The following is a 16,252-nucleotide window of genomic DNA, read 5'->3' as shown; positions in this document are numbered from 1 at the left end:
AAATGTAAAATAATCCACATTCAGGTCTGCGGTTCACATTTTTATAAAAATACCAAATGTAGAACTAAACCTCGTGTTTACTGTAGGTCAACTGTAACAACTGAAGCCAGCAGAGGAGGAACTTTGACGATCTGTAGCATCATCCGATTAAATCAGTAAGAGATTGTAATCCATCTGTATGAAACATCTCTCAACAGGAGGGGCAAATGTCAGTTTCCTTGTTACAGGTTCCACTCATTGTAAATAAATGCATTTAATTTTGTTTTCAGTAAATCGCACGTCCATATTGAAAGTCATAGCCAAATCATTTTCATAAACAACAACCACTCTGGCTCAGACAACCATTTGTCACATGCTGTTCTTCATCTGCTTTCCTGATTTGTCCTGTCATTTGATGTATGTAAATCATTAGGAAACAAAAAAATAAATAAAAATACGACATCACTCACTGTAGCTACGGACCAGCTGTGGAATCTTCTGAGCAGGCAGAGCAGGTTGCGAGTCAGATCGTGATGACAGTTGAGCGTTTTCTTGACTTTTGCGAGGTTGGACCAGCGGCGTTTGAGCGCTCTGAATCTCATCCGTGGCCTTCTTAGGAGTGGGATGTGTGCTGGTGGACAGAGGGGCACAGGCCCGGTCAGCAGAAGCAGGCAAGTTGTCGGACATCACCGCATTCTCAAAGGTTCAGCAGAATCTCAATGCCTTCTGTTGCGCAGCACCACAGTAAAAAAAAAAAAAGAACAATGATGAAGTTTAGAGGAAAAATTACAAAATTGTGTGAAGGAAAAAAAAAAACAGACTACAATACAATTGGACTTATTAACTTGCAGTTCTGAAGTGGTACCGTGCCTCTCTCACAATGTTATTTTCCTCCTTTGCTTCTGGTTTAAGTTGCAGGTCTGAACCCGTCTCAGTCACTGATAACATCTCTGTTGTATAAGTACACAGAATACCTGGCCATTGCCAGTAAATACAGACAATCTAAAAACATACACATAGCATGTGTAGAAGTTAAGTGGTGGTGTACAATCTGAACAAATTCTAGTGCGTGAAAGGAAATCAACAGCTGTCTGTCATCTTCTGAAGGAACTCTTAGCACGGTGCATTTTTTCCAAAGTTTGTGGTTTTTTGCTTTATCTGTTATGTAATAGTCTCTATACGCCAGACTGACAACTTTCGCTGCAGAACAAATAAATAATTTTCTCCTTAGTCAAACAATACTGAGCCTTACTTAACATAGTAAGAGGAAACATTCAGTAAAAATTAAAAATTAAAAATCAGCATCAAATGTTGGTTCTGGTCTTGCCGTCTACATGTTTAGAATTATATATTCAGGAAGTGATGTTATGCTGTTTACATTTCTTTTGTTTGATCTCAATATTTCCAAGTTGAACACACTGTGGTGACATTTTACTATAGTTTGCAATTATGCTGATCTTATTCATTTCAAATATGTTACTACTTTAAGATTCACTTGTGCACTTTTTGGAGATATCCTAACTGTTTTAGTTCTATCCTCACACTGGTGATGGGCTTTGGCAGGAAGACGTCTCATAACCGTGACTCCTAGAGTGTTTATGATACAAATAATGGAGAAAACAAAGCTTTGTGTTCCTATAATGGTCATTACAATGACCTCTCAATACAGCAAAGACAGACAAGATTGACCAGTGTATCATACTGAGCTTCTCAGTACCAACAAATAGAAATACTGCAAATACTGAAAGTGGATGTTATCTTGGGAAAACGGGCAGTCCCTCACTCATTGTACATCTTTTGACAATCTTACAGACCACAAATGAAAAATAAATCCAGTCAATATATGAAACAGTAGAACACAAATAACTCCAAAAACAAATATAAACCATCTAAATGTGGAGAGTGATGGGAAAGTCAAGAGTGAGCACATACGCTTGGTTTCTATCCATCCAGTATTGTGAAAGTTCCTCTTTATTTGTCCTCCTGCAGATTTCCTTCTCTCCAAAATAACAGGACCCAATCATTTTCACATTAGATATTAGTCACACATCACAGTAAACAGCTGTGAACAACAAGTAGAAACTGCTTCAGACAAACAATATTTCTTTCAAAGGTTAAAACGGCAAATTAGACTCTATGAGAAGGGCTTAAATAATACAATACAATCTGTGTTTTCAGACCATCTATTCAGGGCTGTTACAACAGCTTATGTTCATGAGTCTTGCCCTTATTTGTTGTGTCAAACTGTCTTGAAGCTTAACAGACGTCTAACTCCATAATAAAAATTCATACCATGGCAAGGAGGATGTCCAACTTGAAAACTACATTTGCAGTGCACAAGCGACAAATTCACAAAAGATTACGTTCAATTTAAACAACACCCTGAACATAAACCATGTACTTGTCAGTTTTGATTTTTTGTTTTTAATTAAAAATATACACAAACCCAACAATGACGGGAAACTGCCATGTTCACACAGTTCCTCCTTTTTCTCTGGGGAGCCGTGTTGAGAGGGGTCTGTAAGCTACAGTCTATATTTAACTTGCTCTATGCCAAGTAAAAGATGACCGTAAGCTGAAGAAACAATGACGGTTCCTTTCTCCTTCCACCCTGTGCGTATGTTCACTTATTTAGGGGGTTCAGTTCAATCGCCTCAAGCAAATACATCAACAAATGATGAGTATTTCTCACTAGCACCTGGGTTAACTGGATGACTTCATTTTTGTTTTGTTTTTTGTCGTAGTCCTGATCACATGCCAAATTCAGCCCTTTTTCACTCCAGATTAGAAGCGAGCTCATGGCCAAAATGAGATGCTGTAAAACATCACCGCAAGAAAGAAAAAAAAAAAAACACTTGATCACTTTTCCAGCTAAACATGCCGGGAATGTCTTTTCAAAGCACATTCTTACTTGTTCTGCTCTTTCCACGGTCAAACAGGTAGCACAAGAGAAACACCATCAGCTCAACAAACGCTCCGGGAAAAATGTTGAAAATCCACTTTAGTGCAGGATTATTCCAACTTTCAACTACATCACAAACTTAACGTAGAAGCAAGCCAAAGCAGTGTGAGGTTGAGTAACGGTACCGAACATTACAACGGCACGGCAGAGCAGAAAACATGAACATGGCAAGTTTCCTTGTTAGAAGCGTTGACATGGGGCAGATAGAAGAAAGAGGGGGAAGTGAAGAGAGCGCATGCTAAAAGGTAAGCATAAACAGGGGGGGGGGGGGGGGGGGGGGGCAATTTGAACAAACATCACCTGTCCCGACTTGTTCAGAAGGAGTCCTCTTCCAATATGGTAAAGCTATCTTACATCAGAAAGCAGGAGGAAATGACAAGTGGACCAATGGGAGGGGGAAACAAGGCACATTGACAAGGAAACAAGAGAGTTCAACGAGAGCATGTGAACGAGCTGAGCTCTGAAAGTCTGAGGGCTGTTCCTGGTTTTCCTCTATGTTGATGCCCCACTCTCTCTTTCTCACACAGAGGCTAACGAAGAGTGATGCTGTTCTCCATTGTGACTTCCTCCCTTTTTTTTTTTTTTTTTAAAGCTAGTTTGTCTTTAAAAGATACAGAATGTGCATTTGTTACTTGAAATCAAAGTCTGGTGTAAGGACACAATAACACTCAGAGTGTGTGTTACGATCAAGAAAGAAAACACTGTGAAGAGGAAATGTCTGGCCTCAAAGCTTTTAGAAAAATGTGTGTTTTGTTTTAGTTGGTGGTGAGGTTGTTTGTGGTAAGGTATGAGCAAATGCAAATTAGACCACAACTTCACATGGAGGTGCAATTTGTCTGTTTATCAGTCACAGCTTGTCTTGATCACATATTTTATGTATTCAACAGGCCACTGAGCTTTACGTCCACTCGGTGAGACTGCATGCTTCTATGTTTCAGCTTCAGGAAGTGTTTATTTTACTTTCAGGAAGTACTTTAAAAGTCTAGTGTGACATCTGAGTTGACTGACACTGAAGATCTGCAAAGGCAAGTTTGGTCCAAATCGACCAATAGATGGCAGCAGAATCCACTGGAAGGTAAAAATGTGTCAGAAATGACATTTGTGGATGTTTCTTCATTAAATTGTTCTTGCAACAAGAAACCCAAACAAGCCTTAGTGTTTATGATTATCATTTCTTTTCATATATTAATAATTCTTACACTCATTCAGAGGAAACAAGGATGTAAGTATATAGACAACCAAAATAGAATGATCTTATGTTATTGTGCTCCTATTTTTCATTTAAGTGATACAATTTTAGAGAACTATCTGCAATTTAGTAGGATAAAAAACTGCAGCTTTTAAGCCACAGACACATTTTCTATTGTTTTTATGGACACTTTGATTTGCAGTTATTTCCTTAATTTAAGCGAAGCTGCAACTGTATTTATTATGAACACGACCTTGGCATAACCCATAGCCTGACTCCAAAATGCAGGTTCAGATTATAATTCAAGTAACATACACACACACACACACACACACACACACACACACACACACACACACACACACAATACACAGTGAAGGAGCAGTGGTGTTGGAAAAAGTCTTACCTCTTTGCTGAGGGAGCCTGTGAGGGAATTCTGTGTGGAATCGGTGGCACACCTTTAGATCCCACTCCTGTTTTTGGAGGAAGAGGTGGAGCGTTTCTCTCTCCAATTGGGGAGGCGGTCGGGGAGATGGGGGAAGACGTGATGGATGAAGATTTTCTTGCTCCGGCACTGTCTGGATGTTGGCTCGGTGGCTGAATGGATAATGTCTGAGGTCTAGTTTGGGTGGAGGGGATGCCGGGTGGGGTGGGAGGTGCTTTCATGGACCCTTGCGTGTTGGTGGTTGGAGATGCAGGTCTGCAGTATACAGCCGGGGCTTTCTCTGCATGTGCGTCTGTTGTAGGGGAATCAGCAGGAGGGGAGGGACGCCCTGAAGTAGTAAAGCGCTGCGGAGGGCAGTTGGGGGTGCTTCGTGGAGGGACGGGGGGTAAAGACGAGTCAGACACTGGTGAGACTGAGCTAGAGCGTCTGTCCACTGGAGCACTGGAGCGAAACTTGGTTCTCTCTTTTGGCACCGGCTTCACACTCTCTCCATCAACTCCTCCATTGCCCTCACCTTCTTCTTTACCTCTTCCCATCTGTCTTTGTACGATAACCGGCTTCTTCTCTCCTGCTACTCTGCCATCGTCTTGTACCCTGGAGTGCTGTCTCTCCTTCGGGACCGGCTTTTCTCTCTTCTTCACTGAGGGGGTCTCGCCATCTTTTTTCTCACTTTCCTGAGGGGCGGGTTTTTCCTCTGCTGGACTGGATACAGGTTTCTTTCTTTGCAGTACTTCGGCATGACCCATTTCGTCGGCTCGCTCATGTGACGCGTCACAATTGAGGTGCGATTTGCTCAGGCTGGCCAGGATACGTCTCTGATGACCCGGCAGGGTGATGCCCATCTGCTCCAGCTGATCCGAGGTGAGACCGCGGCACTGTGCCAACGTTGCAAGCCCGGCACTTTGAAAGGCCTCAGAGTACTGCTCCAGGCGAAGCACGCTCAGCCAGTCCCACACGTCAACACAGGAGTCAGACTGAGACATGGTCCACATCCACAGAATCCCCGTCTACAAGGTATATGCAGCTGTCAACAGGTCATATCATGGCTTTCACAACCTGTGGAGGAAACAAAAAAAAGACGCATTAAGCTACACTGGAACAAAATACATTGTACTTCGACAACATAACTGGTACAGTTTTGTTTTGTTTTTTTTAAATGGAGCTTTTCCAGCCAAAAAAAGGGAAGTTTTGGGGAAAAAAATGACCTCATCAAGAATCTTTTTAAATATAGCTTATGTACGTCACATTAGTCTGATCAGACACAAAATGATGAATAACCTCTACATACTACCCTATTTTGGGTAAAAACCTGTATTTAGAGAAGTGAAGTATTGCAAAACAGCATTAATAATCATTTCCAGGGAAGGCAAATCACTATGATTAATAATCTATCAATTCCATACCTCAACGTTTTTACAGTGTAAACACGTGTGTCAAGACTCTCTGTGCTAAAGTTGTCTGAGTAAATGTTTGCCACCGCTGTAAAAGAGGAAGTTTTGATCACGGCTGTAATCGCCCCATATAGTTTACTAGTTTAAAAATATGATTTTATTATTGGCTACGTTAGTTTCTCCGCCCATGTTAAACAGTCAGACATTACCGAAAACTGTACCTCTCATCTATATTTGATACACGCGAGAACCAAATCCTCTAGATTGGATAAATGTCAAGTGTTAATGGTTTATTAAAGCCAGTAGTGTTTCTTTACTGAAACACTGTGGTAACACACAGCAATGGAAGGAAGTGCAAATGACACAAGTATTGCTATACAACGCATGCTCTCACACACAATCAGTTCTCCTTGCACCTCTCAAACACACTTCAATGCCACATAAGTGGACTGATGATCAGCCTCCATCATTCGAGATGTTAATGCACAATAGACTCTGGGTTTCTGTTTTCCTGTGCAGTCAATCTTGGCATATTGCTGATGCACGCCATGGCAGGGTTCAGACGCTGCAGACATTCTTTACATGCAGCTCAGCCACAATGACAGGTCTTCATTAATAAAAGGCGAGCGGGACCAGCTCCCGGCTTTCACATGATGCAAACTTGTCTGACTTTACGCAACAGCTCCTTCAAGACGGTTTGAACACAAGAGCCACCTGAGCTACAACTAAAACGCCTACAAACTACAACTTGAGATGAATGCAACTAAAGACTATTTTCCCTGTCAAAATAATTTACCTTAATTCTGTCTCTGCGGTGTTTCATTGTGGGAAACCACAGAGGAAGATGCCAGTTTCCTAAACCACAAACGCATGTATAAAAATTATATATATATAAATATATTAATTAATCTCATGCATTACAAGTTAATTCATATTAATCTTCTCAATAGTTTATCTTTGGAAGTGAAACGGAATTCCTTGAAGTCCCCAAACTTACAATCAGTAATAAAAGAACACATTACAAGTCAGACTGACATAGATAACGTTTGCTTGAAAAATATTTACCCACACGTGGGCTCCATTTTTGCCAAAGGATTACACAAAACATAAACATTAAATATAAAGACATCCTAATTTCATTGGGAGGCCCATCCAGGCTGAGTGAGCAAAAAGTAACCGTACTATCCAGTATGAGAAAAAGCACTTGTGACTATGTTGAAAGGAGCGCATTTCATTTCCTGTCAAGTGTTTCCTCTAACAGAGGTGAGACCACAGGGCCTCAGGACAGTCGGCGTGAATCTTTCGGTCTTCTCGCAGATCAAACACAGTTCCTATTTTTGAATTGAGGAACTTGGAGTCCGCCGTTGCAATGAATTATAGCCCGACATGATCTGCAGCCGTCAGTATATTAGTCATAAACCAAACGCAGCACAGTTTGATGTGAAAACAAAAACGCATAGGAGGTCTCACTCGAATGCAACTCAGCATCTCTGACCAGACGGTTCCATCGCAATACATTTTGTGTGTGTGAGTCTATCAGGAACACAGTCGTTGGGAACTGATGCCGAGGGTGTGAAACAAAGTGTCATAGGTCTGACCTCTGTCATTTTTCGGAAAAACTTGGACATCTGTAGCCAGTCATTTACTATGATTCACAGAAGAGTAACACATTTTACAAACTCCAAAATATCGCAATCCCCCACCCATCACTCGCCCTGCCTGATGCTGAGACACTCAACCATGTGTTTGTCTCCTCCAGGTTGAATTACTGCAACTCACTCCTCAATGGTATCGCCAACAAAAAGCTTCAGAAACGTTTATACATTCATGACAGCAACACTGGGCTCCTCACCAAAACCAAAAAGCAGAACCACATCGCACTGGTCCTGAAATCCCGCCATTGGCCCCCCGTCTCTGCCAGAATACGCTTCCAGATCTGCGTCCTCACCAACTAATGCATTCATGGACGGTGCACCTCTCTACAACAAGGAACTGCTCACCCCACCCACCACAACTCACTCCAACACCTCACACCTCTTTATCCTGAGGACCAAACGCAGCACCACAGGTGACCGGGACTTATGCTCCGCTGCTCCCCGCCTGTGGATTTTTTTATTTTTAAAGAGACTAAAAACATTCCTGTTTTGCTGCTCTTATTGATTTTTCTGCTCTTCCTTAAATATTTTAAATCGTTGCTTTTGGCACTTTGAGATTGTCAAGTGTAAAGTGCAATACAAATAAAGTGCATTATTTTTATTATCACAACAATGTGACATAAAGTCACCTCAGAGCCAGCCAGTTTTAGTTTTAATATGTTTAGATAATGAACCCGATGTGAAAATGGGAGAGTACTGCTCAACATGGTGTGTAAGAACGAGCAGGGCCCCTCCGCGACACATTCAATCTTGTGGTTTCAAAGTGTAGATTGGTCAGCAGACTGAGTTAGCAGAGGGTTTGTTAAGACACCTTCAGATGTCACATGAAAGACAATTTGATTTCAAGTGGGTGGAACTAATTAAAACATGGCATAGTAGCAAGTGAAAATGTTGCTCTTTTTGTTTTCGTCTCAAGAGTTAAAAGTAGATCATAGAAGCAAAACAAGCAGTCTTATCAGCTGCAGTGTTTCCCTTGTGGTGAAGAATGTCACATCTCACAGCACAATTTTCTTGCAGCCTTCAGCATGCTTTAAATTGAAATTCACACTTTGGCTTCCACCACTGCATTACACGGCTTGGGTTTCAGTGTTACGTTATGTGCGACAATGAAGGATTTCCAAACCGCAGTCATTATTCTCGAGATTAAAAAAATAATGTCTTTGTAGTACTTCTTTCAACTTTGCTTGGTCACCTTGGGGGGGGGGGGGGGGGGGGGGGGGGGGAGTGGCTGGAATGGACGCTGTGGTGGGCTGCAAGTTTGACACTTCACAAAACTCTTTTTTTAAAAGATGCTACACAGTTTCTCTGCTTCACAAAGTTAAACCTACCTTGGCCTTGTCGCTGCACTCAAAACGTGAAGATAAAGTGATACTGAGGTTTACGTCTGACTGTCAAAAGGACATGAAGCAAAAAAAACAAAAACAAAAAAATGAGTATCATTGCTTCCTGTTAAAATGAATGAGAAATTTCATACACAGTTAAACTTGGCAGAGTTGTTCTTCTTTTAATTTACTGTTTGGAACCAGCATTTTGCTCTTAAGAGATTTCAATTCACTTATCCTCCTCTCTCCCTCCCTCCCTCCTCCATCTTTCTCCCTGCTCCCTCCCTCCGTCCCACTCAGAAAGCTGCCAATAACAGAGTCTCTGTGCAGCCTTCACAATGGGCATTTTGTTTCCTGGGTAAGTGCATGCACACACAGACAACAAGGAGAAGAAAATGCATGGTTTCAGCCCAGCGCTCGAGTCTGCTCACACACACTAAAACAAGCGCTCACCTAATGACATGGTGAGCGGGAGGCTGCACGTCTTCACGAAAAGGGGATATGAGACACCTCTGGGGCCTCTGTGTGCACTGATCAGCGATGGCCAATGACGACGTGAACGCAGCCGACTGTCAGTGCGCTCGATTTTCTTAAGCCCAAACAGAGTTTATTTAGCAATGTGTCAAGTGAATTTTTCACTTGCCCTTTAATAAACAAAATTCAGTTTTACAATATCAATGACAATTTTGACAAGTAATAAAACACGACTGCTCGTCAAGCTTCCCGTCATTGTAAAAGCTCCTTACTACCGTACACCATGCACTACAGTGTGGGTTGTATTGTAGCCATTATTTTTCCATCCATCTGCTATTGGCTTATCACCAGGCAAACACAGAGAGACATAGAAAATAAAACCACACCTATGGGTAAATTCAGAAAATTAAACTCACATGCATGTGTCTGGCCTGCGTGCCCAAAGAGAAGCAGAGAATATGCACTCTGCATACAGAAAGCTCAGGCTAAGATTTTAACAAGCTTCCTGCAATGAAGAGAGAGCAATAAGCACCATGCAGAATGCTTCTGCTTCTTTGGAGGATAACACAAATATTGAGAGTGTAAAAAGTGGAATTGGTTAAAAAAAAAAAACCACGATGAACTCAGGGTGACTGCAGAGAGAAAGTACATTCAGGTGAACTGCTTAACCAAGAGGGCATTCCAAGGATTTAACACACGTCGATCCATTTTCCTCAGTTTTATTCTGGAGTTGAAGGGAGGATAGAATCTGAACATTGCATCAGTTCATCACAGGACAGACACACACTTTGACTCATGCCTGCAGGTAATGCAGAGTCACCAATTATCTTACATAAATGGTTCTGGACTGTGGGATGAAACCTGGGGTACCCAGAGAAAACCCAAGAGACGCTCAGGGAGAACATGCAAACTGCACAGTACGATAATCTCGCATTCATTAAAGATACAGATGACAGTGACCGAGACAGGAATCAATACATTGTGCAAAAAATAAATGGTTGTGAGCACAATATGTCTTGCAATAAATAAACATTAACTAAAGTGTGTGGCTTGGGTTGGTACTTTTTAATAAAAAAAAAAAAAAAAGCCAAAACCTGCAATCCACTTCAGCCAGGCTTTTGCAATAATATGTATGATGATATCATAATGATAATACATTTGCTATGGTATGCAGTACTGGATTCCTGAAAACTAGACTTTTTTTTTTTATTAAATTTTTTAAATCAATATACATATCCGTGTGTCTCTTTTACTTGCACTGGGAATTTTCTGAGTGACGATTTGGACTAAGTAATGACATTACACTAATTACTCACTTGAGGAGGCAAGCGAATGACGCACAAATAAATAAATGATACAGTTGGGCTGGAATTACACATGATCTTATCCTGTCTTATTATTTAATTTGAAGGCTAATAATATAACAATATGAGAGCACTCTTCATTCCATCTTTAAAGTTTATGAGCAAGAGGAAATCCTGCGGTTATATATTTTCCTTGATTGAAGAGCAGTAGCCTTTCACATGCTCATGGGCAGATTCAGGTTAACCACTACTGACTGTGGAAACATCAACCGACCTCCAATCACTGGTTGTTGGGCTTAAGGTGGACAGTTTAGCTGACTTCCTTAGTTGACTTGAGTCTATCATCTATTAATCCAACTTTCTTTTATAGGTCAGTGTCGAGCTGCTTCCTGCACTGCTGGTGCCAGATTTCTGAAATCAAAAATCCATGATTGCACTTTTATCTCATATGCTATATCATATGATGATGTACTTATAAGGGCATCTGAAACACGCGCGTGTGTGCACACACACACACACACACAGGACATGACTCATTCATCCACCAGCAGACACACACTGCTGCTTTCAGCCCACTTTCAATTAGAACTGAATAGTGACTCAGTCCTGCCAGTACAGCAATGCATCGGAACAATGTCCTCTGGTGAACAACCTTGTGTGTGTGTGTGTGTGTGTGTGTGTGTGTGTGTGTGTGTGTGTGTGTGTGTGTGTGTGTGTGTGTGTGTGTGTGTGTGTGTGTGTGTGTGTGTGTGTGTGTGTGTGTGTGTGTGTGTGTGCGCAGACACACACCTACTGGTACAGAGTCCGGCATTTCACAAGTATACGTTTCCCATAGCAACTCCCTCAATCAACCGACCACACTGGACTCTTAGTCATAAGTTTGTTTTGGGGAAAAGAAAAAAAAAAAATCAATAATTGAACTATTTGAATATGATGTCTGGGTAGCGACAGTGGATGTTATTGAACATTGCCAAAAATATTTTTTGCATTTTGAAATCAATGAAGAGGGAAAAAAAATCCTATTTAAGTTAATATGGAAAAAAAAAAAAACAGACACGTATGATTATAAAACACAAACTAGTGCTATAAGGGAGCAAAGTATATCATTAGAAGCCCAAATGGGACTCTAAATTGATAATGTATGGATAATGTGCCAAAATTTAAGTTTTGTAAGTGAGGAAAAATATTTTTTCAGGCACAATTAATAGGGCCACCTATACTGTAAAGAACAGCAGGGTACAACTAACTGACAAAGGTCTGGAGTATACTTGCACAGCTGTTTTACGGACAAGCTATTAAGTCACGTGAACAACTCACAAAAGGTTTTAAGCCACCAGCTCATGATCGTTATAAATTCTTACAAAGGTGGATAAATTGTAAGGTAGAGGGAGATGTTAGTCATTTGTCTTTAGTCATTTTATTTTACGACACTAATAATTATGAGAATAATATGACAACATGTTCAGATGATATAATAGAGACTCGCGACAAGTCCGGGGTTTAACACTGCTTCCGCCAATTGTGAGCTGGAACTGGCTCTACATCTGGATGGACGGATAGATAAAAGACACATTTGATCTAATTACTCAAAATTCTACAAGAATTTATGAGCAAAGAATAACAACAGCAACCTCATTTGAATAGTGAAATCTAAACACAACAGAATGGAGAAAAAGGGTAAACATGTTTGTACTGTGGATAATAGATTACAGACTAAAACAGATTGATTTATGGCAGGAATAGTGTCATTTACACACGCCTCTTTTTTCTGGTTCGTTTTGACTTTTAATATAATCATCAGTCTTACATTACTTTGATAAACAAATACTGTTATTTAAAGTTTTTGTTGCCTTTTTATACCTCTCAGTCAAGCAAAAAGCCCAAAATGTGGATTGGATAGTGAAACATTACAAACAATAACACTCATCACGAGAAATGCATGAAACTATGGAAATAAAGAACATTCATAAATATACTTGAGTTGATGTTTCTTTTTAGTTTGAAGAAAAAATTTAGTTCAAATAAACAAAAGAGTTAATGTGATCCTTATTTGATTATACATTAAATTACTTCCTCAACAACAAGTTAACCTCCTTGTCACAAGATGTATAAGCTCATCGCCAAATTATGTATTCCCTTTGTGAGATAATGCAACTTAATAACCCTGATGCAGAATTTATTAACCTTGACTTCCGAGCACAACACAACGTTAATCAGAGACTCCGGTTATTGCACTACTGGCCTCGTCTTTATCCGGTGTAATTTAGCAGTTGGGCTGCTCTGCATCCTCTCAGCAGGAGAGATTTTCCTCCTCTCACCTCAATACAAGGTGATTCAGCAGCTTGTGAGCATATGAGACAGACAGACAGACAGACAGACAGACAGACAGACAGACAGACAGACAGACAGAGACTGAAGGAGGAAAGAGGTAAACACGAGCAGGATGAAGAGAGACAGAGACTGACAGAGCCGCAATATAACATCGATGACCGATAAATAATTTAGAGTGTGCATCCCGAGTGCAAGATCCAACCAGCTTGGTAATGTGTACGGGCTAAAGTCAGAATCATGTGATTCATACAACCGGATGCAAGTTGAAGTGGAAATATCTGCCACCTACTGATAAGGATGAACTGCTCTGTTTTAGTTTCAATACTTAGTGAAAGACAAAACAAGGCCAGCTGGCCTGAGATTGTGTTAAATGGTAACATCTAGTGCATCATCACTCATGCTACTCAACTCTTTTTTTTTTAATAAAGGTCTGTTATTTATCAGGTCCTGCTTTTATATTTGTCAGCAAACTATATATTTTTGTCTGTTCAACAAAAGCAAAGAACCTCAGGTTCATGTTTAAGAGACCTGCATTGAAAAAAAGTCAATTCTCTCACATTATTTACTATTTATCAACTCCAAAGGTCAAGGCATGCCAGCCATGCAAAATGCAGTCTGTTTTAAGAGGATAAACCCACATGCAAACAATCTATCTTATCACTGCCCGTCAATACAGATCTTTTCAAATCATTAAAAAAACAAGTTTCCTCCTACGTAACGCACGTGATTGCATGATCGCAGTTTCACAAGAGATCAGCCCTTATTGCATCCATTGAACAAACTTACAACAGCATTAATAGTTGAGCTCTGCCGAGCTTCAGGGGAAGAAAGCAGAAATAAGCTGGTGTGGAAATCTTAAGCAGCTCGCAATCTGGGTGATCTGATGTAGCTAAATGTGACTTGGAGTAGAAAACAATAAAGTAAGGCTGCAACTCTACAGGTATCATTTTCATCACGATTGTCTAATGTATCGGACATTTTGTTTATCAGTCAATTATTTGTCGGTCTGTAAAATAAGTCTCCTGTGAGGGGTGCCAACAGGTTACGACTAAGATAGATTCCAACAAGAACGGGCACTCGGTAGAGCGCATACCTTCACCAATACCTTCGCCACATTTGTCACCATGGAAACCAATGGATGACAAGGTTATTTGACCCACCACGCCACTCCTTCCATCATTTGTCACGGTCGATTGAATTGCTTCATGTTGTCACGGTTTGACCTGTATTGACAATACAATTGACCCAAATCAATAAATAAACACACACAGACAAAAACACAACCTTCACCCAAACTTTTGTTGGTGAAAGTAACTACCCTGCATTCATGAGTGAAGCAAAGACTTTTCCATTTCACAGTGAAAAATAAGTAGTATTTTTTTTTTTTAATGCTGCTGGGAGCTTGTATTGTTTCTAGGTGGGAATATATTTGTCCGGGATGTATGCCGCCTTCATCTATGGTCAGCTGGGAAAGACCCAGAACAATGACCTTTACTACTTCCCAGTTACTCATGAAGTCTTGTAACTAGAAATTTCACACTGACATAGTGGGAAGTTTCTTACAACTTAAAGAAGCTACTTTGACGTGTTCCAAAACAACCAAATTTGTGCACTAAATGAAAAATATGCTTTTATATTTATCCAATTTCATGTCAAGTGGGCTGGATCAGTAAAACATTGCCATTATAACATTCAAATTTATACTTTGAGGGTTTGTTGTTGTTGTGGCACACAATACAAGATGAAAAAACTCAGTGTTTTCCGAAAAACCAAACAATACAAAAATGTGCTACAATCAAAACATAAATGCAATGTTAATTATTCTTTCTAGTACAAAATACACTGAGACGTTGCCCAGATTTGCTTGATGGTTTAGCACGCCAGACTGAGCCTTTTCTAGGTCGACTTTATTTATTTTTTTATTTTTTATTTTGACAGCCCGGGTGTAAACCATAATTGTGACTTTACAAGCAATATTTCCGCCATGTCTTACACGAGGGATGACATTGAGGACCTGCTGACTTTATCACTGCTGTCTCAAATAGCAACTTTACAAGTTCCAAGCAAACACTTGAACGCACCATAATTAATAATAAGGAGCCTCGTGTCTCCTTATTATGAAGGTGGGAACACATACACTCAACATTATTGTTTCCTAAAAATCTAATCGAAACATGAATGTAATTGAAACAGCCATTAAATAAACTACATTTTTGATTTGTTCCCACTGGTGTACCTGTCCTGACCAGATGTAAAAACATGATGTAAAAGACTTATTTCAGGAAGAAACTGTCGTGACAGTCACCCAATCTGATTAGAAAATAATGAGTCCGTGTGAGAATGGTCAGCCGTACAGGCAGAGACAAACAACAGCAGAATATTTCCTCCTACCCACTAATTTGTAGACTGTTGAATCACCAGCCAGTGCGTGAAAGCAACACCGCACATTATCTCTCTCAGCCAGATTGCGTCTGTTATTATCAGCCGATTGAGAAAAGTTTCTCCATCGAGAAAAAAAACCCTGCTAAAACTGCGGGTTTTAGTCGTTTACTCACCGTTTTATTGCGTGATCACGCTCCACAGGTCCTGACGATGTGTTTGCCCTCGAGCCGCGACCGCGTCGCTAAATAGCGGATAACGTTTTTCTCACGGATGAAAAACTTCAGCAAGGACTCGCGTTCTGGCATCCATAGTGTCAAGGGAAAACACAAAACCTGAGCCTCCCCTGAAGCGAAATACTAAAATAATATCCGGGATCTGATTTCATCTGCGTCCTCTTTTAGTTTGAAGCACCGGAAGTGGGCGTTTCTGGTGGTCGTCTTATGAAATATGTCAAACTTGACTTTGACAAAAAATGCAAAAACTTCCGTAAGATCATCATGTGACCAGTGAGACCGAGTGGACAGCCCAGTCTGTTTTCATGCAAATGCCCTTTAAACCAAACACTGCCTCAGTTATCTCACACCAGCAAGGCCTGAGCCTCGCTCATGGCTCTTTCAATCAGGAATCACTACATACACCAAAGAATGTACACCACCAAAATAATGATGAGACTACTCACTTTTTAATTCATTCAACTCGAAACAAATAAAGCTACACACACACACACACACACACACACACACACACACACACACACACACACATATATATATATATAGTGCTTCTGTAGGGTGGCAAAGGTTGTTTTGATTGTAGAG

At 40.5% G+C, this 16,252-nt stretch overlaps 2 protein-coding genes across 3 annotated transcripts in view; both read right to left on the bottom strand.

Moving 5' to 3' along the window:
* The window catches only part of arap1 (ArfGAP with RhoGAP domain, ankyrin repeat and PH domain 1), a 39,402-nt gene extending 34,807 nt beyond the window's left edge, over positions 1–4,595 (bottom strand). For both annotated transcript variants that reach the window (XM_080509596.1, XM_080509597.1), the window contains exons 1-2: positions 4,537–4,595; positions 450–610 (exon numbers count right to left, since the gene is read on the bottom strand). The gene's annotated coding sequence lies outside the window, so the exon portion shown is untranslated. The remainder of the gene's footprint in view (positions 1–449; positions 611–4,536) is intronic.
* LOC308137214 (uncharacterized protein) lies at positions 4,533–15,711 on the bottom strand (the record flags this gene model as incomplete). Its single annotated transcript, XM_080505814.1, has 2 exons — positions 15,608–15,711; positions 4,533–5,631 (listed from the first exon to the last, which is right to left on the bottom strand). The coding sequence occupies exon 2, from the start codon at positions 5,565–5,567 to the stop codon at positions 4,533–4,535; it is 1,035 nt and encodes a 344-aa protein (XP_080361940.1). The 5' UTR covers positions 5,568–5,631; positions 15,608–15,711.
* Positions 15,712–16,252: the final 541 nt, after the last annotated feature.

Source organism: Blennius ocellaris (assembly GCF_963422515.1).
Source record: "Blennius ocellaris genome assembly, chromosome: 2".
Lineage (NCBI taxonomy): Eukaryota > Metazoa > Chordata > Actinopteri > Blenniiformes > Blenniidae > Blennius > Blennius ocellaris.
Note: the sequence above shows the minus strand (reverse complement) of the source record. Positions and strands in the feature narration are given on the sequence as shown.